This window comes from Sarcophilus harrisii, chromosome 1 (assembly GCF_902635505.1).
Source record: "Sarcophilus harrisii chromosome 1, mSarHar1.11, whole genome shotgun sequence".
In the NCBI taxonomy this organism is placed as follows: domain Eukaryota; kingdom Metazoa; phylum Chordata; class Mammalia; order Dasyuromorphia; family Dasyuridae; genus Sarcophilus; species Sarcophilus harrisii.
In genome coordinates, this window is record NC_045426.1 from 672,387,058 (window position 1) to 672,413,871 (window position 26,814).

General features: G+C 45.3%; 2 protein-coding genes across 3 annotated transcripts; one reads left to right on the forward strand and one right to left on the reverse strand.

Moving 5' to 3' along the window:
* Nucleotides 1-980: 980 nt before the first annotated feature.
* Nucleotides 981-5,245, forward strand: LOC100920101 (acidic leucine-rich nuclear phosphoprotein 32 family member B). 2 transcript variants are annotated; one of them, XM_031948309.1, is made up of 7 exons: nucleotides 981-1,210; nucleotides 2,614-2,763; nucleotides 2,928-3,050; nucleotides 3,443-3,644; nucleotides 3,847-4,019; nucleotides 4,384-4,441; nucleotides 4,794-5,245. In XM_031948309.1, the coding sequence occupies exons 1-7, from the start codon at nucleotides 1,157-1,159 to the stop codon at nucleotides 4,868-4,870; spliced, it is 837 nt and encodes a 278-aa protein (XP_031804169.1). In that variant the 5' UTR covers nucleotides 981-1,156; the 3' UTR covers nucleotides 4,871-5,245. The 2 variants fall into 2 exon arrangements, with proteins under 2 accessions (XP_031804169.1, XP_031804170.1); XM_031948310.1 differs by having other exon boundaries at nucleotides 3,853-4,019.
* A 164-nt stretch (nucleotides 5,246-5,409) lies between these two features.
* Nucleotides 5,410-12,849, reverse strand: ZNF414 (zinc finger protein 414). The gene is given in 11 exon segments (XM_023496901.2): nucleotides 5,410-5,698; nucleotides 5,701-5,878; nucleotides 5,880-6,019; nucleotides 6,303-6,353; nucleotides 6,510-6,857; nucleotides 6,860-6,972; nucleotides 7,164-7,269; nucleotides 7,663-7,770; nucleotides 9,799-9,894; nucleotides 10,048-10,186; nucleotides 12,551-12,849. Coding segments are annotated over 11 exon segments (1,365 nt in total). The 5' UTR covers nucleotides 12,554-12,849; the 3' UTR covers nucleotides 5,410-5,615.
* Nucleotides 12,850-26,814: the final 13,965 nt, after the last annotated feature.

Consider the following 26,814-nt stretch of genomic DNA (forward strand, 5'->3'; position numbering starts at 1 on the left):
TAAGCGCTTACTGTATGCCAGGACTCAGCTAAAGGCTAGGGACACAAACACGGGAAACAAGGTGAGCCTCACGGGGCCTGTTGCGTGGTGCTAGGGAGATAAGGGGAGCTGGCCGGGGGTGCTAAGGGAAGGGGGCTGCATGCTCGCGAGGTCCCGGCCCTCCGCGGGCTCCGCCTGGCGCTCTAAGCCAGCTTCTGAGGCTGGTGTCTGCAACGCAGACGCCGACCTGGAACTTCCTCGCCCCGGGGTTCCCGCCCCTGTCCGGAGCCCAGAAAGGGAGGTTCTCTAGCGGCCTCGGGGCTGGCGGGGCCTCAGACGAGGGCAGAGATGAGCGCCCCCGTCCCCCTCCTTCGCGGACCTCAGGGCTCGTCGAGCTCCTCCTGGAGCTGGGCTGAGCGGGCCCGGGCTACGCGGAGCTCTGCGGGACGGGAGGTGAGGCGGCGCGCTCGGCCGGAAGGGGGCGATCGGGGACCAGCCTGGGGCACGAGGGACCACCGGCAGGGGACCATGGGCTCAGTTCCCCGCCCCCAGGGGAAGGACGGAACAGGCGTAGCGGTCCCGGCAGGTGAAAGCGTGAGCACGCTCCGCGGCCCGCAGGAGGCTCCGCCCGGGAGGAGGCTCCGCCCGGGAAAAGGTGCGCGAGGGTTGCCCGGCCACTGAGCGGGGAGGGGCTGGGCCTAGAGACGGGGAGTGGGGGGCGGAGGCTCCCCTGCGGAGGGCGTCCCGGGGGAGGGGCCGCGCTGGCCGAGGCGGGGCTGTCTCGGAGAGGAAGGTTGGTTCTATGCGACCGGCAGTGGGCGCTGTAGGGTCCTACTCCGGCGTGCCGGACCCGCGCTACGAAAGGCGGGGCCCACGGTGGTGTGTTAGGATGGGAGGTGGTGCTTCGAGGGTCTGCAGGGGGCGCTGCGGGGGCGGGATCGCGCGCTGCGAGAGGCGGGGCCGTGAGCGGGGCGGGGGTTAGCTCTCTGGGGCCAGCAGAGGGCGCGCTGGGGCAGGTCTGGGCCGCCCGGGAGCGCGCTCCGGGGCCCTCGGGGGCGCGATCTCCTCCCCCCGCCCCTTTGTGTGCCTTTGGCGCCTTCCTGGCGGTCTCCCCGGCGGCGGCGGCTCTCGGGGCTCTCGGGGCTCCCTGGCTGGGCTGGGCTCGGGCTGCGCAGCCATGGACATCAAGAGGCGGGTTTCGCTGGAGCTGCGGAACAGGAAGCCCGGGGAGGTGAGGCCCCCGCGAGCCGGAGCACGTGGGCCCTGGCCCGGGGCTGGGGGCTCCGCACGTGGGCAGCCGCGCGGGGGCCGGGGCCGGGGCCCGAGTCGGGGCCTGGGCAGCCGGAGTTTGGCCCTGCAGGCCTCGCGCGGAAGCCGCGGCGCGGACGCGAGATCCGGGGCCCCAAGGCCCGGGAGGGAGCCGGGGAGTGCGGGCGCCAAGAGCGGGGGACGTGGCCTTCAAGGCCCGGCCCATGGGCCGCGGGAGGCCGGGGACTGGGCCCCGGGAGGGGGGCCGGGGGCCGGACGTGCGCGGGGAGGTCTCGGCTCTTAGGCTAAAACCCGGGGTCTGGAGTCCGGGCGTGCGCGGGGGACCCAGGGCTTTGGGGTTCCAGCCCGCCGTCCGGGTCCGGCTGTGCGCGGGGGACCCCGGCTCTTGGGCGGCAGTCGCGGGGTGCGATGGCGCATCCCGCGTTTGGTTCTCGGGGCCCCGGGACCGCGCGGGGAAGTCGGGAAGCAGGGCAGGCTTTTAGAAAGCCTCGCATTAAGGGCGCTCTAACTTGGCGGCCGGATTCGGGGACGGAGTCCTCAGAGTCTGGTCTGCGGGGCCCTGGGGTTTTAGGAGGTCCGGGCCGGCAAAGGTGGCGAGCAGGCGGCAGGACCCCGGCCAGAGCCTCCCGGAGGCACTTAGGCGGAAGAGGGCTACACGTGGGGCCTGGCTGGGCTGCTGGGAAGGTGGAGGGAGGGTCCTCCCGGTCGCTGGGGTTTTACCTCAGAGGAGCTGAGTGAGGGGCCACGCTTTAGTAAATCTTCCCCGCTTGCTCCGATCTTTCAGCTTTGTAATTCGGAGCCTTGCTCTTGGGGACAAGTGGTCTCAAGTTCAGGGTCCCAAGTTTGAAGACATGAGGGATTATTTCAAGCTGCCCAGGGCTTGGCATTCATTAGAACGGAGAAATCCGGCTTTGGGGTCATCTTTCCTTATGAAGACCCAGGCTTCTTGGGCCTGGTCTCTTTGGAATCACAGGGACTAAGCTGAGCCAGGATGTGTGGACAGGAGCCCAGAATGACCTAAGTGAAAGATGGTTCGAGCCAGGGCCTGCAGTGACTGAGCCATTCTTGGCTGTTCTGGGCAAGCTTGAGGAGTTTGAAGGTCTTTGAGGGAGTGCTGAGCCATTTAAACTTGCACTTTAGAGTTGGGACTGGCTATGAGATCCAGCTGGAGCCAGGATATTCTTATTTGGGGGCAGAAATGGGATCGTGAGCTTTGAGTGGTCTAGATTTTGGGAGAACACTGGAGGCTGGGTTTGGGTGGTCTCATGGCCAGACTGTTTTAGGTGGGGGGAGAGATCTGGGTTGGGAGGGAGGTTGGCCGGGAATTTTGGAAGTGACTGACTGAGAGCTTGTTCCTCACCACAGGTGAAGGATCTAGTCTTGGATAACTGCTTCTCAGATGATGGGAAAATCGGAGGCCTGTCTTCAGAATTTGAAAACCTTGAGTTTCTCAGCATGGTTGACATCAGCCTTGTGTCTTTGGCCAACCTACCCAAGCTTCCCCGACTGCGAAAGGTGGCGTAGGGAGAGATTGGGGGATGAAGATGTCAGAGGTTGGAAGCCCTAAGGGTGGGGTAGGGGTGAAAGGCAGGCGGCTCCCCGGGAGGGAAGATGGAATCTCTGGGGATGAGGTCTGGGCCCCCTGATTATCCCCACCTTGTTCTGTCTGGACTCTACAGTTGGAGCTCAGTGATAACCACATCTCTGGAGGTCTGGAGGTCCTGGCAGAACGAACACCCAGCCTGGTCCAGTTAAACCTCAGTGGGAACAAAATCAAGGACATCAACACACTGGAGCCCCTGGTGAGGCTGCCTAGACTTGGAAACACCCCCTCCCACCCCCATTCCTTTAGACTGTGTTCACTGAATGCTATGATTGGGCCTTGACCAAATTCTTTATTTCCCAAGGGTTGGCTTAGAATTGGCTTTTGCTCCTTGTAAGTGCTAAATTATTTTTTCCTGAAAGGCAAATAAAAGTTTGCCTTTGACCTTATGGCCTGGAGATCTCCCCTGCCCCAGGTCATTTCCTATTTTCCCCAAATCTCTTTGCTTGCCTTTCAGAGCAGTTTTTTTCTGACTCCTGGGGCACCTTTGGACAGGGATTAGATCTGGCAAGTTCCTCAAATAATGTTGAGACTTGGATGAAATGGAATAGAGGCCTGAACTTCCATATATGTTCTTTTTGCTTCTTGTAGAAGAAGCTGCCTAACCTCAAGAGCCTGGACCTTTTCAAATGCGATGTGACCATGCTGATGAGCTACAGGGAGAGTGTGTTTGCCCTCTTGCCCCAGCTCACCTACCTCGATGGCTACGATGCAGATGACAAGGAAGCTCCAGACTCTGAACCAGAGGCCGATAGGGAGGGCCTGGACAGTGTTTGCGGAGAGAATGGGGAAGGTGAGCATGGATCTGGCCAGAGAAGGTCTTCTTCTGGCCTTCAAGTTCTCTTCCCCAATCATTTCTTAGGTCTTTGCTCTCAAGTGGGTGAAGATCGACCTCCCCACTACATAGATGGGGAAATCCAGGCGCAGTATTTGGCCAAGATCCCCTTGGCGGTCTTGGAGCCCAGGTTATTTGGTCATGAGCTCTCTGTTGTCAGTAATAGGTGAAGAAGAAGAAGAGGAGGAGGAGGAAGAGGAGGAGGAGGAGGAGCTTGATGAGGATGTAATTGATGATGAGGAGGATGAGGATGATGAAGATGTTGATGGAGAAGAAGATGAGGAGGAGGAAGAGGAAGAGGAGGATGAGGAAGAAGATGGGGTAGAGGATGAGGTGAGAATCATGTAGACTTCCATCATCTTTCTTCCTTGGGAAAGAGCTCCGAGCAGAGGCTGGGTGCCTCCCTCCTCTGGAGATGTCATTAACAGAACAGGTCCTGGCTATGTTTTTAGGTCAAAGATCATTGCAATTCAAGCCTCATTCCACTAAATTCACTGCAGTCAGGATTCCTCCGGTGGAGGCTGTGGGAGCCTGGGGCCTTGGGTGTAAATTCTGTCATTGCTTCTTCTGTGACCATGGGTTACCCTTCTCATCCATGTTTGGGGAGGGGGGGGGAGGTGTCATACTAGCACCTGCCCCCTCAAACTCTAACATTCTGGAATTCACTCTTCTGTGTGTTCTTCCCCAACCCCTTCAGGAGGATGAGGAGGATGAAGATGATGATGGAGAGGAGGATGAAGAAGAAGAGGGAGAAGGTGAGTCCTGACTGCTTGGAATGGGATTCTAAGTTCCATCCTAGAGGTACCCCCTAGTAGGGGATGGGTTAAGGGACCTGGGAGTGGTAGTGTTGCCTGGCCCGTCCAAGGTATCCAGGGCTTGATTTCAGGGAGGGAACTGGGAATTCCATATGGCCCAGGTGGGGCCAATGGCCATTCAGCAACCAAGTTCTCTCTCCTCCCCCTCCCGCCCCTCCCCAATCCAGGCCTTTTCTGCTGCTTCTCCACTCCCAGCCCTAGGAAGGGGAAAGGTGGGGGAGGGGTTCTCTTCTCTGCTCCCCTGGGCTCTTTTCCTTCTTCCTCTGACACTGGCTTACCTCCATACCTTTAGAGCCCCAACATGGAGAGAAAAGGAAACGAGCTGTGGATGATGAGGGGGACGACAGCGAAGAAGACGAGGAGGACTGAGTCAGCTGCCCTGCCCTGCAGTCAGTGAGCAAGCAGCGGCTTACAGACAGACTCTGCCAGCTTGCCCTTGCCCTTTGATCCCCCAGCCCTGGGCGCCACTGGCCCTGGGGTCTGTTCTTTTCCAGAAGGGGCTCCACCGGCACTGCTTGGCCAGGGGATTCGGTGACCAAAGGATCTCTCCGTTTTCAGGGGTGTTTCGTGCAACGATTTGTTGGAATTCTTTCTAAATCTTTGTTTCCAAGAAAAATGTGTCCCATGCCCTGCCTGGGCCCCGAAGGGGCAGGGGCTCTGGCACTTTCTCAGGATAAACCTTGCAGCCCCCTCCCTCTTCCCTCTTATTGGTCTTTTTAAATAAATAAAAACTGGAATTTTTTATCTTTGTCTAGAATAAATAGTGAATGGGGATGGGGGGAATGGGACAGGAAATGTTCCTGAATTATTCAGTCTGTGCAAAAGTCCCTCGTGGCCCCCCCAAAATTCTGCAGTTAATTGCCAGGCTACCCAATGATTCTTGAAGCCCCAAGTCTCAAACAGGCAGCTCCTATACAACTGCTTTATTATCCACATGCCCAGCCAATCCTGGTCCAAGCCAGGACAGCTAGACCCAATGACCCACAGAGTTCCAAAGCAATATTAAGTTAATTATAAAAATAATCTTCTACCTTCCCACCCCCTACAGTCCCCAGGGCCAGAATGGAGAATAGAGGGAGTGATCCATCTCTAGTTATCCTGGAAGGGGAACAAGTCAGGCCACCTGCAGAATCTGCCCGGGAGTTAATGACTTCTTATCACAGGGTAGCCTTGTGCTACTTGGGGAGGCAGGAGAGGTGGTTTTCCAGCCTTAGAAATCCCAGTCCTCTCCTGAGGTTGTGGGCCCCTGACTCCTGGGTGACTGAGTGGTGAGTGAAGGAGGACCACTTGATGACCCAGCAGTGGGCTCCAGTGACCAAACTGTACCCCCCTGGGCCTCAAGTTGAGGGGGACTTGAAGGGGATGGTGGCTGTGGGGGTGGGGCTGGAGGTGGAGTCTTGCGATGGTCCTCCAAATGAAGGGTCATGGCCGGCCTGGAGGCCGTGGAGAAGGGACACTGCATACAGGTGTAGCGGCCTCTGGTGTGTTCCCACACGATTCGACTGGTAGAAGAATGACCTGGCATAGGAAGGAGAAAAGCCTTGAGCCAGTGTTCCTGAGACTTCCTGACAGGAGAGAGCTTACACAATCTTAGGCTGCTTCTGGGTAAGTTTTAAGTAACTTGAGTCACTTTCTTCCTGAAGAAAGTTGAGCAATTTTGATTCCCCCCCTCCCCCCCAAGTCTGAAGTGTCAACCTGTACCGCGAAGACCTAGACCTGTGGTTTCTGTCCCCTTCCCATTTTAAAGGGTCCAGTTCTGTCGTTCCTCCCCAGCCTGCTGCTTCACGGGGATGCCACTGACCTGTAGGTCCCTCAGAGCTCCCAGGGGGCCTTCGTGGACTATTGCTAGAACCTGCAGGAAGAGGAAAGGTCAGGGGACGTAATCCTGCAGTCTCACCTGCTACCAACTTCTTCCTCTGCTGGTTCCTACTTGGGGAGAAGACAAGCTAGTGACAATAAAGGGTGCCTGCTTAGACATAAGGGCTGGATCGGGGCTATCTCTGCTCACCCTGATTTTTTTTCCAGACAGCTGCATTACTGGTGGAGCTGGAGCCAGGGCCAGAACTAGGGAGAGCCTGGGCCTGGGTAGGCAGGAAGGGACGGAGGCGCTGGGGAGAAGAGCCAGGGGCCAGCCCATAGGAGGAGGGACCGAGGTAGGGGAGGAAGGGTGCAGATACAGGGCCTGAGGCCTGGCTGGAGTATGAGGACAGGGCAGCAGAGCTGTAGAGTGAGGCCTCCAGGAGCGGGAATGGAGCCCTGGGACGAGGATCCGGGGCCAGGTTCAGTGGCGTGAGCAATGGGGCCTTGTCAGGGCCGGGGCCAGCTGGTCTCTGAGCGTCGGGCAGCTCCTTCTCCGGGGGGGGGGTAGGGGGGCTGGGGGTGGGGCCGGGCTGTGGGACTGGTCGGAGCAGACGTGTAGGTGCTTGAAGAGGGAGCGGTGAGTCCGGAAGCGGAGAAGGCAATTTTCACACCTGGAGTAGGGGGAGACAGAGGCTGGACTGAGGGGTGAGCAGGCCAAGTGAGCTAATGATGGACAGAGTGGCAAAGGAGGGCTGGGAGTGAGCAAAGAGCTGGAGGAGAAGGGGTCAGGTCAACATGGAGAACCCAAGAGAAAACCAATGGGTGGAGGAGGGGAGAAGGACAAGCAGGGGAAAGACCTCACTTGAAGTATCTGTTGGGCTTGTAGTGCAGTTTGGTGTGGGTCATCAGCTCCTGCATGCTGGGGAAGGTTTCTGAACAGCTTGGGGTAGAGCAGTGAAACCGTTTCCCTGCAGAGGAATAGGACCAGAGGAAATGACATTCCGGGAATCGGCATACATTATCCCAAGCTCCCAGCTGTAGAATAGGGGGCCTTGGAAAGTCATGCCATTCTTAAATAGATGAGGAGCCTGAGGTCTGTAGGGTGTCTTGCCCAAGTTCACAAAGGTGGTCCCTGGAACCAGGATTTGAATCCACATCCTCGACTCCAAATCCTGCATTCTGACTTATTGCTCTTGGGTCTCCCGGTAGGTAGGCTTCTGAACCATTCCCACTGGAAGCCAAGACCAGGACTGACAGTGGAGAGGACTCCCGTATCAGGACAAAAGTGTGGTTCTCCAGCAGAGAGGTGTCTAAGAAGGAAGGAAGTCCCACCCCATTCTCCCCTTTATCCCCAGACTTACCTTCCATGGACTGTGTGGGTTGCAAGTGACTGTGCAGGTGCTGAGCAAGTTCCCGGGGGTTGGGGAAAGCCAGGCGGCAACCATAGCTGGAGCAAGGGAACTGTCTCCCTAGGACACACAAAGTATCCCAGGGCCTGGTCACATTTCTCTTCAGCCACATCTCAACCTGAATTCTGCCAACCCACCTACTGTGTGCCAAATTCTAGGCTAGAGAGGGCTGGGCCAGGAATATTAAATACATTTATGTCAAGCTCGCAGGTTTCCAAAGGATGCTGCATCCATGATGATCTGAGACCAGCCCTCAAGGAGCTGAGAGTCTAATAATCATAAAGGGAGGGTTCCTGTCTACAGCGTGTAGCCTCAACAACCACTGAGGCAATCCTGGTGGTGTTTTCCCTTTCTACAGGAGGAAACATGTGGAGAAGGGAAAATGACTCATACAAGGTCATGATAAACAGCAGAACCATGATTTGAACCCAGGACCTTTGCTGCCAACTGTCATCTCTCTTTTCATTTGCAGGGGTGGGGAGGAGAGCTCTCACAGCAGCCGCCAACAGGCACAATTACTAAAGACTACACAGAAGCAAAAGCAAGGGTCTGTGTGAAGTGCACAGGAGAAGGGAGAACATTTTCTAGATGATCAAGGAAAGCTGTCTTGAAGGATGAATAGGAGTCGACAGATGGGAGGGTGTGTGGGGCATTCCAGGCTAAAAGGAGGCTGTGAGCAGAGATGCAAAAGAAAGGACTTGATGTTTATCACTTGCCTATGTTGGCCAAGAGAAGGATGTTGGTCCAGATGTTTAGATTTTACTGAAGGGTTTTAGGTGATGATGGGACAAGAGAGTAGGTGGAATAGAGAAAGGGCTTCAAATTATGTCGGGAAGATTAGTTGAAAAAAATTGAGGTTGTATAACCTGGAAAAGAGAGGATTTCAGCAGGAAATGATTGCCTTTAAACTATCTGTAAGGCAAGAGACTTATTCTTTGCCTCAGAAAGAAGGTCTGGGCCCAGTGGGGGTTTGTTTAAGAGGACAGATTTGATGGCTTATTAACAATTGGAGATGCCTTGATAGGGATTGCTTTTTCACTGGAAACAGAATTTTCTACAATATCACAACCAGAAATGACCTTAGAAATAAATCATTTTCACTACTGTCCCTCCCTCCAACTCATTTTTCTCCAGAGAAAGAAACTAAGGCTCATAGAGCGAAGTCACTTGTCCAAGGTATTCTTAGCAGGTCTGCAATTAGAACCTACACTTCCAAGTTCCCACCCAAGCCAGGGCTCCAGCCCAGCTGCACTTAGACTTGTCAAAAATGCTGATGATAAGACTCCTTGGCCTGGCTTTGGGAACCGGATCAAAGGCCCTTTAGGACCAAAGTTGGGCTTTAGGAAGATTAATGTGTCCCATCTTCCAGACAGCTCTATCATGGGGCTGAAGGCAAAAAGGCAAGTTAGGATACTCCAGGGAAGCGATAAGAAGGGCTTTTGCTTAGGGAGAAAGCAGTATGAGTAGAAAGGAAGGGCCTTTTGCAAGAGGTCTTACAAAGGAAAGGATGGGCCTGCAAAAGAGGGAGGACAGAAGGAGCCAGCGATTATCAGAGCTCAGGCCAGGAAGGATGGGAATTCTGCTGAGATATAAGAATGATGACCAGCTCTGAGGGGAAATGACCAAAGGTCCAATCTTCAAAGTAGTCTGAGGAGCCAGAGGAAAGAACAAACAAAGGAATTCTGAGATTTGGAGTTACAAAGGAGCTAAAAAGGCCATCTAGTCCAGACTAAAAGCCCAGAGCCCCAGACCTCAAATGCAGAGATCTCAGTACAGGTCTTACTCTGGACTCTGATAATTCTCTATGTCAAGTATTTGGGTGTCTCCAAGGCTTGAGAAAAAGACAATGAAACTGGTGATGAGTAAGACAATCAGGAGAATAGAGAATAAATCTAAAAAAAAAAAATAGAGAATAGCAGAGGCAGATGCTCAAGTAGATGAATTGTCTCACCATGTGATGGAATGTATCCTCCCTCTGCTCTTTTTCCCTCCCCCCAATCTGCTTTTAGGCCTCCCCACCAGACCTCCCTGTATGTGCTATTGGCCCTCTCACTTGGTCCCTGTGCCTCACAGGCTGTACTTTCTCACCAGAAGAGGGGGGCCTGCGTTTTGGAAGGCGTGGCTCCTCACTGGGGCTGCTGTTGACACCCCCTCCAGTGTTGGTTCTGCTGGAGTGTTTGCAGTCTGCAGAGTGAAAACAGGTTACTGTGGGGCTGTCAATGTTTCTCACCCCTGCTTGCCCCACTGAACCACAAGTCCTCTTCAGGAAGTCCCTGAGCCTGAGGATTAAGAAGAAAACCCCTTTCCTAACTGCCAATCCATGATCCTTTTACTCACCCTCTGCTGAGAAGGCTGGAGACAGCTGCTCTTTTTCTGGTTTGGCTGCTGGGCTCTGACTGGGGCTGCCATAGATGTCTGAGTAGGGCAATGGTGCAGGACATGCCTGGACCCCAGGTCCCATCCCAGAACTCTCCTCCTGATGACAATGAACCAGATAGGGAGGGGGTCAGTCCTTGGCTTTTCACCTTTGAACTTCATCCTCTCACTTACCTCGTCCCTCACCCCAAGTTTTTGTTTCCCTCAGTCCCCTCCACAAGTCTTTTGTCTTTGGGCCACCCCAGTGGAGAAGGAATGCTGAGAAGGGGATTTTGGTTCAGAAATCCCATAATGTTCTCCTATTCCCTTCACTTGCCTCAGGCTTCCTTCTCATTCTCTCATTCTCATGCCTGGCTGAGCTACCCACAGAATATCAGCAAGGGAACAGATGGTTAAGAGTCAGAACTTAGCACAGACGAGAAACTTGGGGACCATCAACTTCAATGTCCTCACTTGACAGAAGGGGAACCTGGTAAGAATATCCCAACAAGTCAGGCTAGAACTAGGGTCACACTGCTGACTAGCTTGATTTTGAATCTACCTGCCCTTGGTGGGTACCTGTTGGGAAAGCTTTGCTATCACCAGGCACCCCTTTCCAGGTCAAAATGGACCCTAATCCTCTTCCAGTAGTGGACTGGGGGCAAAAAACACAGGTGCCCCAGTGCCAGGCAGGAGGATTAAGATGAGAGTCTAATGGCAGAAAAGAATGGGGGAAGAGGGAGGGAGATTTGGGGGGACAATAGACTCAGTGTGACTTGACCATATTTCATGGCTGCCAGGAATGGAGTTTGGAGGTAGTGCTGGACGACCGGGAGCCAAGAAATTTCAGATTGGGAGGTGGGGGTAGGGATGGGAAGGTAAGGCTGAAGTAAGGCAAGAAAAGTTAGTCCCCTCCTAGGTTTGCTGTCAGAGACAGAGTTCAACCTGGTTTTGTCACTTACTACCTGTGTGACCTTCGCTGGGTCACTTACCATCTCTGGCCATCAGTTTCATCCTCTCTATAAACATCAGGAAAGGCTGGATCGGACTAGATCATATTTAAATATGAAAAGGATCTCAAATGGTCATAAAGTCCAACCCCTTCGTTTTTCAGATGAGAAAACAAGAAGCAGAGAAATCAATCCAGTCACACACAACTGGGCGATGGGTGAGCTGTGTCAAATCTAGGTTCTCTGAGGCTAAATGTAACATTGTCTCCAAACTCTAAAGTAGCAAGCTGCCTACAAAACCCTTGAACGTAGCCCGAACAGGATTACAATGTAATTGGGAAATAGTTCACAAAATAAAAAACAACATAATGGTAATTTGTGGTTTTCTAAGTCAATATACTATATTCAATTTTGAAACTACTGCCTTAGATCAAATGAGATAATAATTAGCACACAAGACTTAGTAAATGCTTATTCCTTTTCTTTCCCCTTCCAGCTCTAAATCTTAGAAATAGGATTGGAGGTAAGGACCAGGCTTACATTGGGCCCCATTACCAATTATAGATGAGAATGGGCATGGGAAAATCCTGAATCTCTACCTTCTAGAAGAATATGGGTCAGAAGGAGGGGGAAGTTGGCTGGGGAAGAGTCCAGATGATGGAAAAAGACGGGGACACGGCACAGCCTACAATGGGCAGAGGGAAATTTTGAAGCCCAGGAACACAAAGATGTAGGACCTCAACAGGGGACCCAAGAGAGTAAACCCACGTGACCTGCGTGAGGTCACAGCTGTTGTTAAAGGCGGGCTAGAACCCGTGCTCTTTCCACTCTACCCCTGTTTTGCAACAGGCCGGTCATCTAAGGGCTAGGCTGGTCAGCGTGGGGTGGAGCCCAGGAGGAACCTTGTAGGAAGGGGGCCAAGAAAAGAACCAAAATGTTTCTAGGGTTGAAATCTGGAAAGAAATGTCGTGTTCACAACGTATAGAACAAAAGTAGAATCTGCATGGGCGGGGAAGCTCAAACAGGCCTGGAACAGATGGAGAATTTGGAACACAGAGGGGGTGGGGCCATGAAATTGACAAAACACATTGGAGGCAAGACCCGAGAAGGAGATGGAGTAGGGGCGGAGCCAAGGACTTTGACTAAGACCCGGGGGGCGGGGTCCAGGATATTGACAAGAGTTGCCGAGAGGCGGGGCCCCTTGGTTTTGGCCTTAAGTTTGCAAGGGTGAGGCCCGGAACGAAGGCGGAGTTTGGGCCCCTGGAGGCGGGACTAAGCACAGGCGGCACGGCTCTACAGGGGCGGGACATGGAGCAAAGGCGGGATTTGGAACGTGATAGGGCAGGGCTTGGAACAAGGGAGGAGCTAAGAACGCAGGCAGAGGCGTGTCCCTGTCCCTGTCCCTGTTTCCTCAGCTGTCAGTCAGTCTGTCAGTCCCGCGCCCCGCCCTCTTCCCCCCTTCCCTCCGCGACGGCTCTTCTCCATCCCCTCCTCTTTTAGCCCCAGCCCCGGCCGCGGCCCCAGCGCGCGCTCACCATCCCTCCCCGTGTCCGCGCGCTGCCTTTGTTCTGCGGCTCCCGCTGCAGCTCCCCCCGCTGCGGGGACACGCTCACGTCGCCGCCATCTTGTGCCAAGGCTCGGCTCTCGCGAGAGCAGGCGCGGCCGCGCGGGGCCTGGAATGGGGGAGAGGGCTGGGCCGCCGAGCCCAGCGGAGTGGGAGGGGCGGGGCTTATGTGGGTTAGAATAGAGGCGGCGACGGGGGGGGGTAGTGTGAGGCCATCCTGCGACGCATGCGCCCTATGACCAGGAAGCACTTCCCTGCTTCTCCGGCGCACGCACGGTCTGGCGTGGCGTGGGGACGGGCGTGCCACCCTGTCCTGGTTTCCGGGGGATCGCCAGGGGAGCTCCGCCCCCGTCTAGGCCCCGCCCTAGAGCTGCAGCAGGAGGAGCTAAAGCAGCCATCTATCTCCACCCCCGCTGAAAATGGGAAAATCGAAATCTGAGCTAATAAAACCCTAACCACGTGGGGAAAAAACAAACACGGACGCGTGATTGCCGCTGCCGCCAATCCCTGCGTGTCCTCTCTGATCCCTGCATCCCCTTCCCTCCTCCTCCTCTCTGCCTCTTTCCTCGTTTATAACATGGTGGCAGTGGGTTAGAGCACCGGGCCTGGAGGCAGGAAGCCAGGGTTCGAATTCCTTTACTTCCTGGGCAAGCCCCTGACCCTCTGCCCGACTCAGTTTCCTCAACTGTAAAATGGGGATAATAGTTGTTGTAGGCTCACATGAGGTAACCTTGCAGGGCGCTTTGCAAATTTTAAAGCAATACATAAATGCTGTTATGACTGAAAACTGGAATCAAGCAACGACCTCACGGCATCTTTTTAAAAGGGCCTGACAATTGATTGGACCACCCCTATATCTAGCTGGCACTCCCCTAGATCTGTTGAGTCCTTTTAGTTGTGGGCCCATTTGGGGTTTTCTTGGCAGATATACTGGAATGGTTTGCTGTTTCCTCTCCGGCTCCTTTTACAGAGAGAAACTGAAGCAACGGGATGAAGTGGGCAAATCACGTCACCCTTTTTGCCTCAGTTTCCCTCTCTGTAAAATAAACCTACTACCTAGTAAGTGTCTAAGGCTGGATTTGCCTCTAGGCTCAGCACTCTACGGAGTCTTCCGTTATTTTCCCCCTTTAAAATGTAGATTAGAGGTCAGCACTCCAGACTTTTCCCAGGCTTTCTCCGGCTATTCCCTGAGGTTAGCACAGTGCTTGAAATGGAATAAGCTGTTCAACAAATGCTTTTTTTATTCATTCACTTCTCCATTCATACATTTTGCATTTCTGTCTCATTGCTAAAATCTCTCTTCTGTGCAGTCTTTTGGGGCAACAGTAGCTCATATGCATACCTTATGCTCCAGAACTCTTCCATTGGTTTTAACAATCGGATTAGATACTACTTGATCCCCTGAGCATCTTCCATACCAGAATCAAATAGTTGTTGATTTGCTAAGGAACTGATGCTACTGAGGGATGCAACTTTGATAAAGGGATGCAAATTTGATGAATAAATACAAAGTAATTTAAGAAGGAGAAAGTACTCGACTAAAGGAGTGTGGGAAGCTATGGCAGGAATAAGATTGGAGGGGAATTGAGGCATTTTAAGCCTAGGGGGAGAAGGTAGTGTGCTCCAGGTAGGGGGGACAGTTGGTTCCAAATCAGAGTTCCAAGTCTTCCTTTAGGAAGAACAATGGGATATTTGGTGGTGACTTCCTTGGAGATCCAATATAAACAGGATTTGGTTATGAGCACATAGCTAACATCCTATGTGGTCTAGGGAGAGGGAAGAAAACTAATGTTTCTTATGAAAAATCCCAGGCAAACAACTTCAGATACCTTGGAAGTCCCAGCAACTCTCAGGGTTTCCTGTGAATTCTAGTTTTGAAATCCCACTGCATTTCTCCATGACTCCACCTTCTTGCATTGGAGGTATTGACTCTAGAGGAGCCTCTATATGCCTGGATTTCCCTTTCCCGAGTTTAAATACTGGAATTATTAGTTAGGCTAAGCTTCCCATTAAGTTTGATGGTTTGTGAACATGTTTTTGGTGGGGGCGTTAGTCATACAAATGAGAATAATATAGTGTAAGGAGCCATGGTGAATAGGAAAGAGAGATAAAACCACCACAGGAAAATTTGAGAAGGGTGAGAACATGATTAGCTGGGAGAAGAAAGGATTCATTAAAAAACAAACAAACAAACAAACAAACAAACAAAAAAAAAAAAAAAAAAAAAAAAAACCTGGCACCTGAGCTGCATCTAGAAGCAAGAGATGGATTTCAAAGGGCAAAAAAGAGAATGAATATATTTCAGGTACTCAGATATTTCAAGCAAATGTATGGAAGAGGGGAGATTATATTGTGTTCAGGGACAACTGGTAGTCTGGATAGGTGGCACATTAGATAGTATGTTAGATTTAGAGTCAGGAAAACCTGCATTTGAATCTGATTTCAAACACTAACTCTGTGGCTCTAGGTAAGTCACTTAATCTTCTGTCTGCCTCAGTTTCCTCATTAGTAAATTGAGGGTATCCCAAGACAGTTGTGATGATACAATGAAATATTTGTAAAGTACTTTACAAATCTCAAAGAGCTATATAAATGCTAGACATAATTATTATTTGACTCTAGGCTGATCTTTACCCTTTGCCTCAGTTTCTTCATCTGTAAGTTGGAGGCAATAATATTATCTACCTCCCAAGAGAGTTGTGAGGATGCACTGAGATATTTGTAAAGTGCTTTGCAAACCTATAGCTATAAGTATTATCTGTTTGTTGGCTAGATTGTAGAACCTGTAAAGGAAAGTAATGTAAAAAAGTATACAGAAAGAGGATTCTTTGATTTTATCAATTTATCAAAGGGCATTACTCCCTTTGATTTTTGTTAAGTGCCATCCATTTTTCCATTCACATTGTCTCCCTTCATAAATCCCAAGAAACACTTGATGAAGTGTTTGCCTTTGGTCTAAAAGAGATGACCAAATGATCATACTTTTAATAACTTTTTAGGAGAATCTCTGGGGTTCTCTAAGTATACCATCATATTATCAGCAAAGGGTGATAATTTGGTTTCCTCGTTGCCTATTCTTATTCCTTTAATGAATTTCTCAACTCTTATTGCCAAAGCTAGCATTTCTAATACAATATTAAATAGTAACGGTGATAGTGGGCAACCTTGTTTCACTCCTGATCTTACTGGGAATGGTTGCAGTTTGTCCCTATTACATATGATGCTTACTTCTAGTTTTAAATAGATGCTACTGATTATTTTAAGGAAAAGTCCATTTATTCCTACATTCTCAAGTGTTTTTAATAGGAATGGATGTTGGGTTTTATCAAATGTTTTTTCTGCATCTATTGAGATGATCATATGGTTTTTGTTACTTTGGTTATTAATATGGCCAATTATACTGATTGTTTTCCTAATATTGAACCAGCCCTGAATTCCTGGTATAAATCCTACTTAATTGTGGTGTATTATCCTGGGGATGATTTTCTGTAGTCTTTTTGCTAATATCTTATTTAAGATTTTAGCATCAATATTCATTCAGGAGATTGGTCTATAATTTTCTTTCTCTGTTTTCAATCTACCTGGTTTAAGTATCAGTACCATGTCTGTGTCATAAAAGGAATTTGGTAGGACTCCTTCATTCCCCATTTTTTCAAATCATTTATAAAGCATTGGGACTAATTGTTCTTTGAATGTTTGGTAGAATTGACATGCAAATCCATCTGGTCCTGGGGATTTTTTTTTTTAAGGAGTTGATTAATAGCTTGTTCTATTTCTTCTTCTGAAATGGGACTATTTAAGCAATTTACTTCCTCCTCTGATAATCTGGGAAGCCTATATTTTTGGAGGTAGTCATCCATTTCGCTTAAGTTATCAAATTTATTGGCATAAAGTTGGGCAAAGTAATCCCTTATTGTTTCTTTAATTTCCTCTTCATTGGTGGAAAGTTCTCCCTTTTCATATGCCATACTTTTAAATAAACTGTTGGCCTAATTAATAAAATGATTAAATTCTCCCTCAGCCCCAAAGAAAATACAGCACTAAGCTAGAGCCAAATGTGGAATTCCTTAAATGCCAAATTGAGTTTTTATTTTCATCAGCGATAGAGTTACAAGTTTTTGAAAAAGGTGTATGGCTGAACCCAGGGTTTATTTTGGCCTTGTGTGAAGGCCAAAGGGGTGAAGGGGACAGAAGATTAGCAGCATATAGGAGCCTACTGAAGTAGGCCTGACAAGAAGTGATAACGAAAGGGACAGCACTAGGGGTGGTGGCTGTTAGAATGGGGGGAGGGGACCAGATGGGATTGATGTGTCATGGAAATAGACCCTGTTAGTCCGGATAAGTGATAAGAGATGGGAGGAGGGAGTATAGGGAGAAAGGAGAATCAAGGAGAACAGTGAATTGGCCAACTTGGCTGATTCTCGTTGTCCTGCCTCTTTTAGGTCTGCTATGTGGCTTCTGGTTTGTGATCATCTCCTGCCCTCTAATCTAGGGTACCCCCCGCAAGGCTTGCTTGGATCTTAGCTCTTCCCTGTCTCAGCAGCCTCTCCCTTGGTTATCTCATTGGTTTTCAGCTTCAATTATCTCCTCTCAGGAGTTGACTCCCAAAGCATAAGTCTGATCTTGTCACCTCCTGCTCAGAGAAGTAGTTCCTCATGGCCTCTAGGATCAAATACAAAACTCCTCTGATATTTAAAGCTTTTCACAATCTGGCTACAATCTAGCCTTCCAGACTAGTTTCATGTTACTCCTCCTCACTGTTCATTCCAGCCAAACTGGTTCCTCCTCTATATGACATAACATTCCATATCTGGCCTCTGTGTTTTTTGCTCAGGCTGCTCCATCATTCTCCCCCATTCCCCCATCACCCATGCCTGGAATGCTCTCCCCTCCCAAGCCCTGCCTCTTGGAATCCCTAGATCCCTTTGACTGAGCGCAAGTGCAGCCCTCCTACAAGAGATTCTTGCTGATTCCAGAAATTGTTAATATTCTCCCCTTAGACTTGCTATATATTTACTTTGTATATATTTTCCATTTATGTGTGTGCCTATTGTTAACTCCTCAACAGAATACAACAGAGGTGAGCCTGTGCTGAAAATCATTCATTATTCTATGGGATGCCCCGCCCCAACACACACACACACACACACACACACACACACACACACACACACTTTCCTTCCAGTCAAGCCTGAAAGAGGAAACAACATCTGATTTTATGCTTGATCTCTCTCCACTCACACATTATTTAGGGCTCAGCCAGCTCTCTTTTGGACTTTCAGTGAACAGGACAGAGGACAGTCTCCCTGCAACTCCAACCTCATCTTATTCCAGCAACAGTCACAAAAGCTACACACATTTCATTCTGTACATTTGTTTGCCTAGATAAGTCTGAGACAAAATGACTGAATCCCAAGTCCTTAGTTTCTTCTGCTATTTTTCTTTCTTGGGTATAGGTGATTAAACTGAGATACTGAGAGGTCCTGGCACATACTAAGCACTTAATATTTGTTTGAGTAGGCAGCTAGCTGGTACAATAAATAGAGCACCGAGTCAGGAAGATCTGAGTTCAAATGTGACTTCAGATACTTAGTGGTTATGGATTCTTAAGAGCTGTCAGCTGTAAAAGGGGCTTTAAATAGTATATTTCACAGGTTATTGTGAGGATCAAGTAACATAATATTCATAGAGTGCCTGGCCCATAGCAAGGACTATAAATGGTGGCCCTTAGAATTAGTTTGTTTTTGCCTGCCTAATGAGCTTGATAGGTTCAGAGTTATTGAGAAGTCTGTATGCTAGTTGTATAAAAATGGATGCTTCCCTACACCTTCTTAGAGAAGATGATTGCTGTCAGGAAGATGAACCACGCCTAGCTGAGTGTCCAGAAGACACAGATCATGATTGAGTTGTGTGAAACAGGTAGGTATCAAAAATGAAAGAGCTCTAAGCTTGTATAGTCAGTTCACATGTACCCTCAAATAGTTATTAGCTTCATGACCCCGGGCAAGCTACAAACTGTTTGCCTCAGTTTTCCTAACTCTAGCAATGGTGATATTAACAGCAGCTATTTTTCAGGGTTGTTTTGAGGATCAAATGAGAAAATAATTGTAATACTGTAATATGTGCTTGATACATAGTAGGTGCTATCTAAACGCTTATTTCCCTTCCTCCACTTTTGTGTTTAGACTGTGTGAAAGAGGTGAAAGGGGAATCTCTTAATTAGTGGTACTAACCTCATAAGTTTTTATTGACTGGAATAATATAGTAATTAGTGGTGATGGGCTTCTTGCAAGTCCCTCCAATGATTTGTGTTTTCTATGTCTCCTAATGGACTCTTCTGAATGTTTTGTTATAAGTTACTATTGTGTGTTTTAAGCATTTTGATTATCAAATTTATTTATTTACATCATTCAATAAATAAATTAATAAAATAATGAAATAAAAATTTAAATATTTAAGCATTATGGGCTTTGGGTGGGGGGTGTTAGTATTTTTTTTTTTTTTTTTTTAGTGGTAGAAGAAATAAATAACTATCTTATACCAGATATCTTATTACTTTGGACATTCATGTAACTTTTCCAAAAGGGATAGTCCATCAGTCCCACTGTTGGGGAGATCTCTAGATAAACCAAAGCTTTGCTTAAGTTGGTTTTTTAAAATACCAGGTGGGACTTGATAATGCACCCAAGAATACAAGAAAAGCCTGATCCTCTTTGGGGTTGGGCTCATCCAGTATTGAATTTACCTTCTTGTACTCAGAACCAAAGCACTTTAGTGTGAAAGAGGTAATGGCTTTGGCCATGCATAAATAATACCTATTATGTCCTTGAGAACAAGGAATATTTATTTATTTTTGTCTTTGTATTTCTAGTATGATCCTTAGCACAGTTCCTAGTATATAGCAGATGCTTAAAACAAATGTTTACTGAATTAAATCTATTTATCATCAGATGAGAATTTTTTTTGACTTGGTTTTATTGCCATGATTTGCTTGAGATAGCAAGATACATCACTGACTAGAACCTGTAAAACTTAGATGCGATATCAGGTGATTATTTTATTGGTGATAAGAGAATTTCTGGCTCAGCTTTATTACCTCTATCTCCTTAAGAGGAACACATCCAAAACAGAACTCATAATTGTTTCCCTTAATTCTTTCCCACTCCTATCTAAGGACATCATTCTCCTATCTCAGATTGCAATGTAGGATTTCTTCTGGACTCCTCACCATTTCACCTCCCTCAACTCCCCATTCAATCTGTTGTTAAAGCTGGCCAATTTCACTGATATAACATTTCATGAATATTCCCCCTTCTCTCCTCTGACACTGTCTCCACTATGATGCAGGGTCTCCTTACCTTACACATGAATTATCACTATAGCCTGTTGGTAGGTCTGCACACTTCACCTCTCTCCCCATTCCAATCCATTCTCCATAGAGTCACTAATGTGATTTTCCTGAAGGGTAAGTCAATCTCACTTCATCGCTTAGTAAACTTCAGTGGCTCTCTATTGACTCCAGGTTAAAATACAACAATATTCGTTTTTGTAAGATTTTGAGTTCCAAATGTTTTTTCTCCTTCTTCCCAACCCAACTCAGATTATTCTGCTATTTCAGTCTTCTTTGATGATTCACATCATGTCCATTAACTGAGTGTTCCCAAGGCTCCATCCTGGGCTATCTTCTTTTCTTTTTCTATAGAAGAACAGAATATATAATATCTTACTTGGTGATCTCATCAACTCATATGTGTTCGATTTTCATCTCTAGATAGATGATATTTAGGTCTATCCAGTCCTAACCTCTCTTCTGTTCTATATTATTGTTCAATTGTTCAGCCATGTGCTATTCTTCATGGGCTTGTGGACCATATTGTCCATAGAGTTTTCGTAGCAAAGACACGAGAGTAGTTTGCCATTTCCTTCTCCAATGGTTTAAGGTAAATGAAGATTAAGTGACTTGCCCAAGATTACATAGCTAGGGATTCTCTGTGAGCCTATTTGAACTCAAATCTCTAATTTCAGCTCCAGTGCTCTAACTACTAAACAACCTATTTGCTTTTTTAGGCATCTTGAACAGGATCTCCAAAACAGAACTTATTATTCTCCTCAAAAACCTTTTCCAAATTTCTGTTATTGGGTTCTACATCTTCCTAATCAGTCTTACTTGAGTATCATGCTCAACTCCTTCCTAGCCTACATAATCAAGCAGCTGCCAAATCTTGTCATGTCTACCTTCCCCAAATCACTGGTATACATCCCCTTCTCTTTTCTGCTACTACTATCATCCTGATGCAAAGCTTCATCATCTTACATTTAGAACAGCTGTTTAATTGATCTTTCCATGTCAGTTCTCTTCTTTCCCCTTCCTTTAATCCTCCACCCAGATGCCAAAGTAATCTTCCTAAAAAGCAGACCTGATCATGTTTACAACATGCTTAGCAGACCTCACTGGTGAGAAGGCCTCTTTCCTCTCCTTGGCCTTGTCTTTTCTGAATAGGTATAAGGCCGGATAGACTAGCATGTGCTTTGTGTGGGCTGGCCACAAAGTCAGAACTGATCAAAAAGCTTAGAATTCTCATTTGCCTCCAGAATCAAATACAAAGTCTTTTTTTTTTTTTTTTTTTTTTTTTTTTTTTTGGCATTTAGAGCTCTTTAGAATCTGTTCCCTATCTTTCCAGGCTTTGTCCACTTGATACTCCTCTTTCCATTCTATAATTCATCCACCCCAGTTCATTAGCTGTCTTTTGGGGAATGGCTGAATAAATTATGATATATGCATGTAATGAAATATTATTGTTCAGTAAGAAATGATCAACAGGCTAGTTTCAGAAAATCCTGGAAAGACTTGCATGAACTGATGCTGAGTGAAGTAAGCAGAACCAAGAGAACATTGTGCACAGTAACAGCAAGATCATCTGATGATCAACTATGATAGACTTAGCTCTTTGTTTTTTTCTTACTTAATAGTATTTTATTTTTTCCAATAACATTCATTTTTGTCAGATTATGAGTTCCAAAATTATTTTTCTCCCTCTCTTCCTTCCCTTCCTCCTCCCCAAGACAGTAAGTAATCTGATATAGGTTATACATGTACAATCATTTTAGACATATTTGCATATTAGGCATGCTGGAAAGATAAATCAGAACAAAAGGGAAAAACATGAGAAAAAAAAACAACAAAAAGTGAAAATAATATGTTTTGACATATTCATTCAATCTACATAGTTCTTTCTCTGGCTACAGATGGCATTTTCCATTCCAAGTCTATTGGAATTGTCTTGAATCACTGTATTGCTGAGAAGAACTAAGTCTATCATAATTAATCATCAGATGATCTTGCTGTCACTATGTACAATGTTCTGCTCACTTCACTCAGCATCAGTTCATGCAAGTCTTTCCAGTTTTTTCTGAAACCAGCCTATTGATCATTTCTTACAGAACAATAATATTTCATTACATTCATATGCCATAATTTATTCAGTCATTCTTCAACACTTGGCATCCATTCAATTTCCATTTCCTTGCCACCAGAAAAAAGAGCTGTTATGAACATTTTTGCATATGTGAGTCCTTTCTTTTTTATGATCTGTTTGGGATACTAATGGAGTAGTTGCACTATTGGATCAAAGGGTATGCACCGCTTCATAATCCTTTGGACATAGTTCCAAATTGTTTTCCAGAATGACTGGATCAATTCACAACTCTACCAGCAATGCATTAGTGTCCCAATTTTTCCACATTCCCTACAACATTTATCATTATCTTTTTGGTTATCATAGCTAATCTGATAGCTGTGAGGTGGTACCTAGGAGTTATTTTAATTTGCAGTTCTCTAATCAATACTGAGTATTTAGAGCATTTTCATATGCCTATAAATGGCTTTAATTTCTTCATCTGAAAACTATCTATTCATATCCTTTGACTATCAGTTGGGGAATGACTTGTATTCTTAAAAATTTGACTTAGTTCTCTATAAATTTTTAAAATGAAGCCATTATTACAAACACTGGCTGTAAAATGTATTTTCTAATTTTTTTTCTAATATTTACATTCTAATCTTAGTTGCATTTGGTTTTGTTTATGCAAAAACTTTATTTTAATAAAATCAGAATTTTCCATTTTGAATTTCATAATGTTCTCTATTTTTTGTTTGGTCATAAATTCTTCCCTTCTCCAAAGATCTAACTGGTGAACTCTCCCTTGCTCTCCTAAACTGTTTATAATATCACTCTTTATGTCTAAATTATAAACCCATTTCAAATTTATCTTGGCATAGGGTGTGAAATGTTGGTTTATGCCTAGGTTCTGCCATACTCTTTTCCAGTTTCCTCAGAAAATTTTGTCAAATAGTGAGTTGTTGGAGTCTTTGGATTTATCAAACAGTAGATTATTAGTTGTGTCTTGTGTATCTAATCTATTCCATTGATCCACTATTCTATTTCTTTATCAGTACCAAATAGTTTTGATGTCTGTCTCTTTATAATATAGTTTTTGGTTTAGTAAGGCTAGATTACCTTCCTTTGCAATTTTTTTTCATTAATTCCCTTCTTATTCTTGACCTTTTGTTCTTCCTAATGAATTCTGTTATTGTTTTTTTCTAGATTTATAAAACAACTTTTTGGCAGTTTAATTGGTATAGCATTGAATAAGTAGATAATTTAGGTAGAATTGTCATTTTTTATTATATTAACTTGGCTTACCTATGAACAATTGATATTTTTCCAATTGTTTAGATCTGACTTTATTTGTGTTAAAGTGCTTTATAATTGAGTTTGTATAGTTCTTGGCAGGTAGACTACCAAATATTTTATATTGTCTACAGTTATTTTAGAGGGGATTTCTCTTTCTATCTCTTGCAACTGGAAACATAAAGAAATACCAATGGTTTATGTGGGTTTATTTTATATCCTGCAATTTTGCTAAAGTTAATTGTTTCAAGTAGTTTTTTAATTGGTTCTCTAGGATTTTCTAAATGTACCATCATATCATCTACAAAGAGGGATAATTGTGTTTCCTCATTGCCTGCTCTAATTCCCTCAATTTCTTTTCTTCTCTTTTTGCTAAAGCTAACATTTCTAGTACAACAATAAATAATAGTAGTGATCATAATAGGCATCTGGTTTCACCCTAGTCTTATTAGAAATGCTTCTAGCTTATCCCCATTACATATAATGCTTGCTGATGGTTTTAAGATAGACTCATCATTTTAAAGAAAACTCCATTTATTGTTGAGTGTTTTTAATAGGAATGGGTCCTACACTTTGTCAAAAACTTTTTCTGCACTTATTGAGATAACCATATGATTTTTTTCTTTTGTTATTGATGTGTTCAATTGTGCCAATAGTTTTCCTTATATTGAACAAGCTCTGCATTCCTGGTACAAATCCCACAATATCATAGTACATTATCCTAGTGATATGTTGCTGTAATCTCTTTGCTAATATTTTATTTAAAAATTTTGCATCAATACTCATTAGGGAGATTAGTCTATAATTTTCTTTCTGTGTTTTGCCTCTTCCTGGTTTAGACTTCTTTGTCTATTTTTCCAAATAATTTATGTAGTTTTTCATTTGTTGTTTTTCTTTTATCTTGCTGATTAAAGTTGCTGATGCAGTTGAAGTTAAGTGATTTTCCCAGGCACACAACAGAAAGTGTTAAGAATCTGAGACTGAATTTGAACTTGGTTCTTCCTGACTTCAGGATCAGTGCTCTATTCTCTGTGCCATCTATCTGCCTCTAGTTTATATAGTATTGGAATTAATTGTTCTTTAAATATTTAGTAGAATTCACTCATTTTATTGATTGTTCAATGGTTTTATACCCATTTTTAAAATTTTTTCTTTGATTTTCAGAATTTTGAATTTAGTATTTAATTAGGGGGGTTAATTTGTTCTTTTTTTCTAGCTTTCTTAGTTGCAAGCCAAATTCATTGATTTCCTCTTTCTATATTTTATTCATGTAAGCATTTAGAGAAAAAAATTCTCTTAAAAACTGCTTTGGTTGCATCTCATAATTTTTGATATGTTGTCTCATTGTAATTCTCTTTAATGAAATTATTGTTTCTATGATTTGTTGTCTTTAGGATTACCTTGTTTAATTTCCAATTAGTTTTTAGTCTATTTTTTCATGACTAGTGCATGCAATTTTTATTGCATCATGATCTGAAAGGAAGTCATTTAATATTTCTGCCTTTCTACACCTGATCATGAGGTTTTCATGCCATAATACATGGTCAGTTTCTAAGGCAGATGCTTCTGACATCCCCTCCCTCAATTTTCCCTACCTTCTCATTTGTTTTTACTGCTTCTGCCCTTCCTTCTACCCAGCCCCTTCCTTTTCTTTCCCCTCCTACTTTCCAATATCACCAACTGAGTGTGTATGTTATTCCATCTTTGAGCCAAATTTGGTGATATTAAGCTTCAGACAATACACATTCTTTCCCTTCTTTTCCTCTATTGTATTAGGTCTTTTGTGCTTCTTCATGTAATCTAATTTACCCCATTTTACTTTCACTTTTCTCTTCTCCCAGTATAATCCTTTCCCCACCCTAATGTCTTTTTTTTTTTTAATACAATCACATCAAAATCAACTTAAATCCACACTTTCTGTCTATGTATACCCCTTCTAACTAGCCTAAAAGATACAGTTTTCAAGAGTTACAGGTATTATCTTTACATGTAGGCATGTAAACAGTTTAACCTTAAAAAACATTATTCCCTATTATTGTTCTATAAGAAATGACCAATAGGATGATTTCAGAAAGGGCTGGAGAGACTTACACGAACTGATGCTGAGTGAAATGAGCAGGGCCAAGAGATCATTATATACTTCAACAACAATACTATATGATGACCAGTTCTGATGGACCTGGCCATCCTCAGCAATGAGATCAACCAAATCATTTCCAATGGAGCAGTAATGAACTGAACCAGCTATGCCCAGCAAAAGAACTTGGGAGATGACTAAAAACCATTACATTAAATTCCCAATCTCTATATTTTTGCCCACCTGCATTTCTGATTTCCTTCACAAGCTAATTGTACAATATTTCAGAGTCTGATTCTTTTTGTACAGCAAAATAACGGTTTGGTCATGTATACTTATTGTGTATCTAATTTATATTTCAATATATTTAACATCTACTGGTCATCCTGCCATCTGGGGGAGGGGGTGGGGGGTAAGAGGTGAAAAATTGGAACAAGAGGTTTGGCAATTGTTAATGCTGTAAAGTTACCCTTACATATAACCTGTAAATAAAAGGCTATTAAATTAAAAACAAAACAAAACAAAAAAAAAACATTATTCCCCCCATCCCCCATTTCCCTTTTTATGTTTCTTTTGAATCTTGTATTTGAAGATCAAATTTTCTGTTTAGTTCTGGTCTTTTCATCAGAAATTATTGAAAGTTCCCCATTTCATTGAAAGTCCATCTCTTCCACTGAAAGATTATAGTCAATTTTGCTGGATAGTTGATTCTTGATTGTAATCTTGATTGTAATTGTAAAGAGGGATTGTAATCCCTCTGTAATATCATATTCTAGGACTTTTGATCCTTCAATGTAGAAGTTGCTAAATCCTGGATAATCCTGACTGATATTTGATACTTGAATTGTTTCTTTCTGGAAACGAGCAGTAATTTCTCCTTGACCTTATAATTCTGGAATTTAACTACAATATTTCTTGGAGTTTTCTTTTGAGATTTCTTTTAGGAGGGGATTGATGAATTCTTTCAGTGACAACTTTGTTCTCTGGTTCTAGGATATCAGGGCAGTTTTCTTTCATGATTTCTTGAAAAAGGCTGCCCAGGCTCTTTTTTTGATCATGGCTCTCAGATAATTCAATAATTCTTAAATTCTCTCTCCTGGACTTATTTTCTAAGTTAGTTCTTTTTCAAATAATGCATTTTATATTTTCTTTTACATTTCATCCTTTTTTTTTAGTTTGATTCTTGGTATTTCATAAAGTCATAAGCTTCTATTTGACCAATTCTCACTTTTAACATATGATTTTCTTCAGTTAGCTTTTATAACTCCTTTTTCATTTGGTGGTTTTTGTTTTTGTTTTTTACATTTAGCCAATTACATATATATATTTTACTGAGGCAGTTGGGGTTAAGTGACTTGCCCAGGGTCACACAGCTAAGAAATGTTAAGTGTCTGAAGCTTGATTTGAGCTCAGTCCTCTGACTTCAGGACTGGTGCTTTATCTACTGCACCACCTAGCTGCCCCCCA

Bases quoted from the DNA above. Each gene is read 5' to 3' on its own strand.
- LOC100920101 (XM_031948309.1), top strand. From the start codon at position 1,157: ATGGACATCAAGAGGCGGGTTTCGCTGGAGCTGCGGAACAGGAAGCCC. The intron at 2,764-2,927 runs GTGGCGTAGGGA...TGGACTCTACAG, and splicing joins AGCTTCCCCGACTGCGAAAG to TTGGAGCTCAGTGATAACCA. The intron at 4,020-4,383 runs GTGAGAATCATG...CAACCCCTTCAG, and splicing joins AAGATGGGGTAGAGGATGAG to GAGGATGAGGAGGATGAAGA.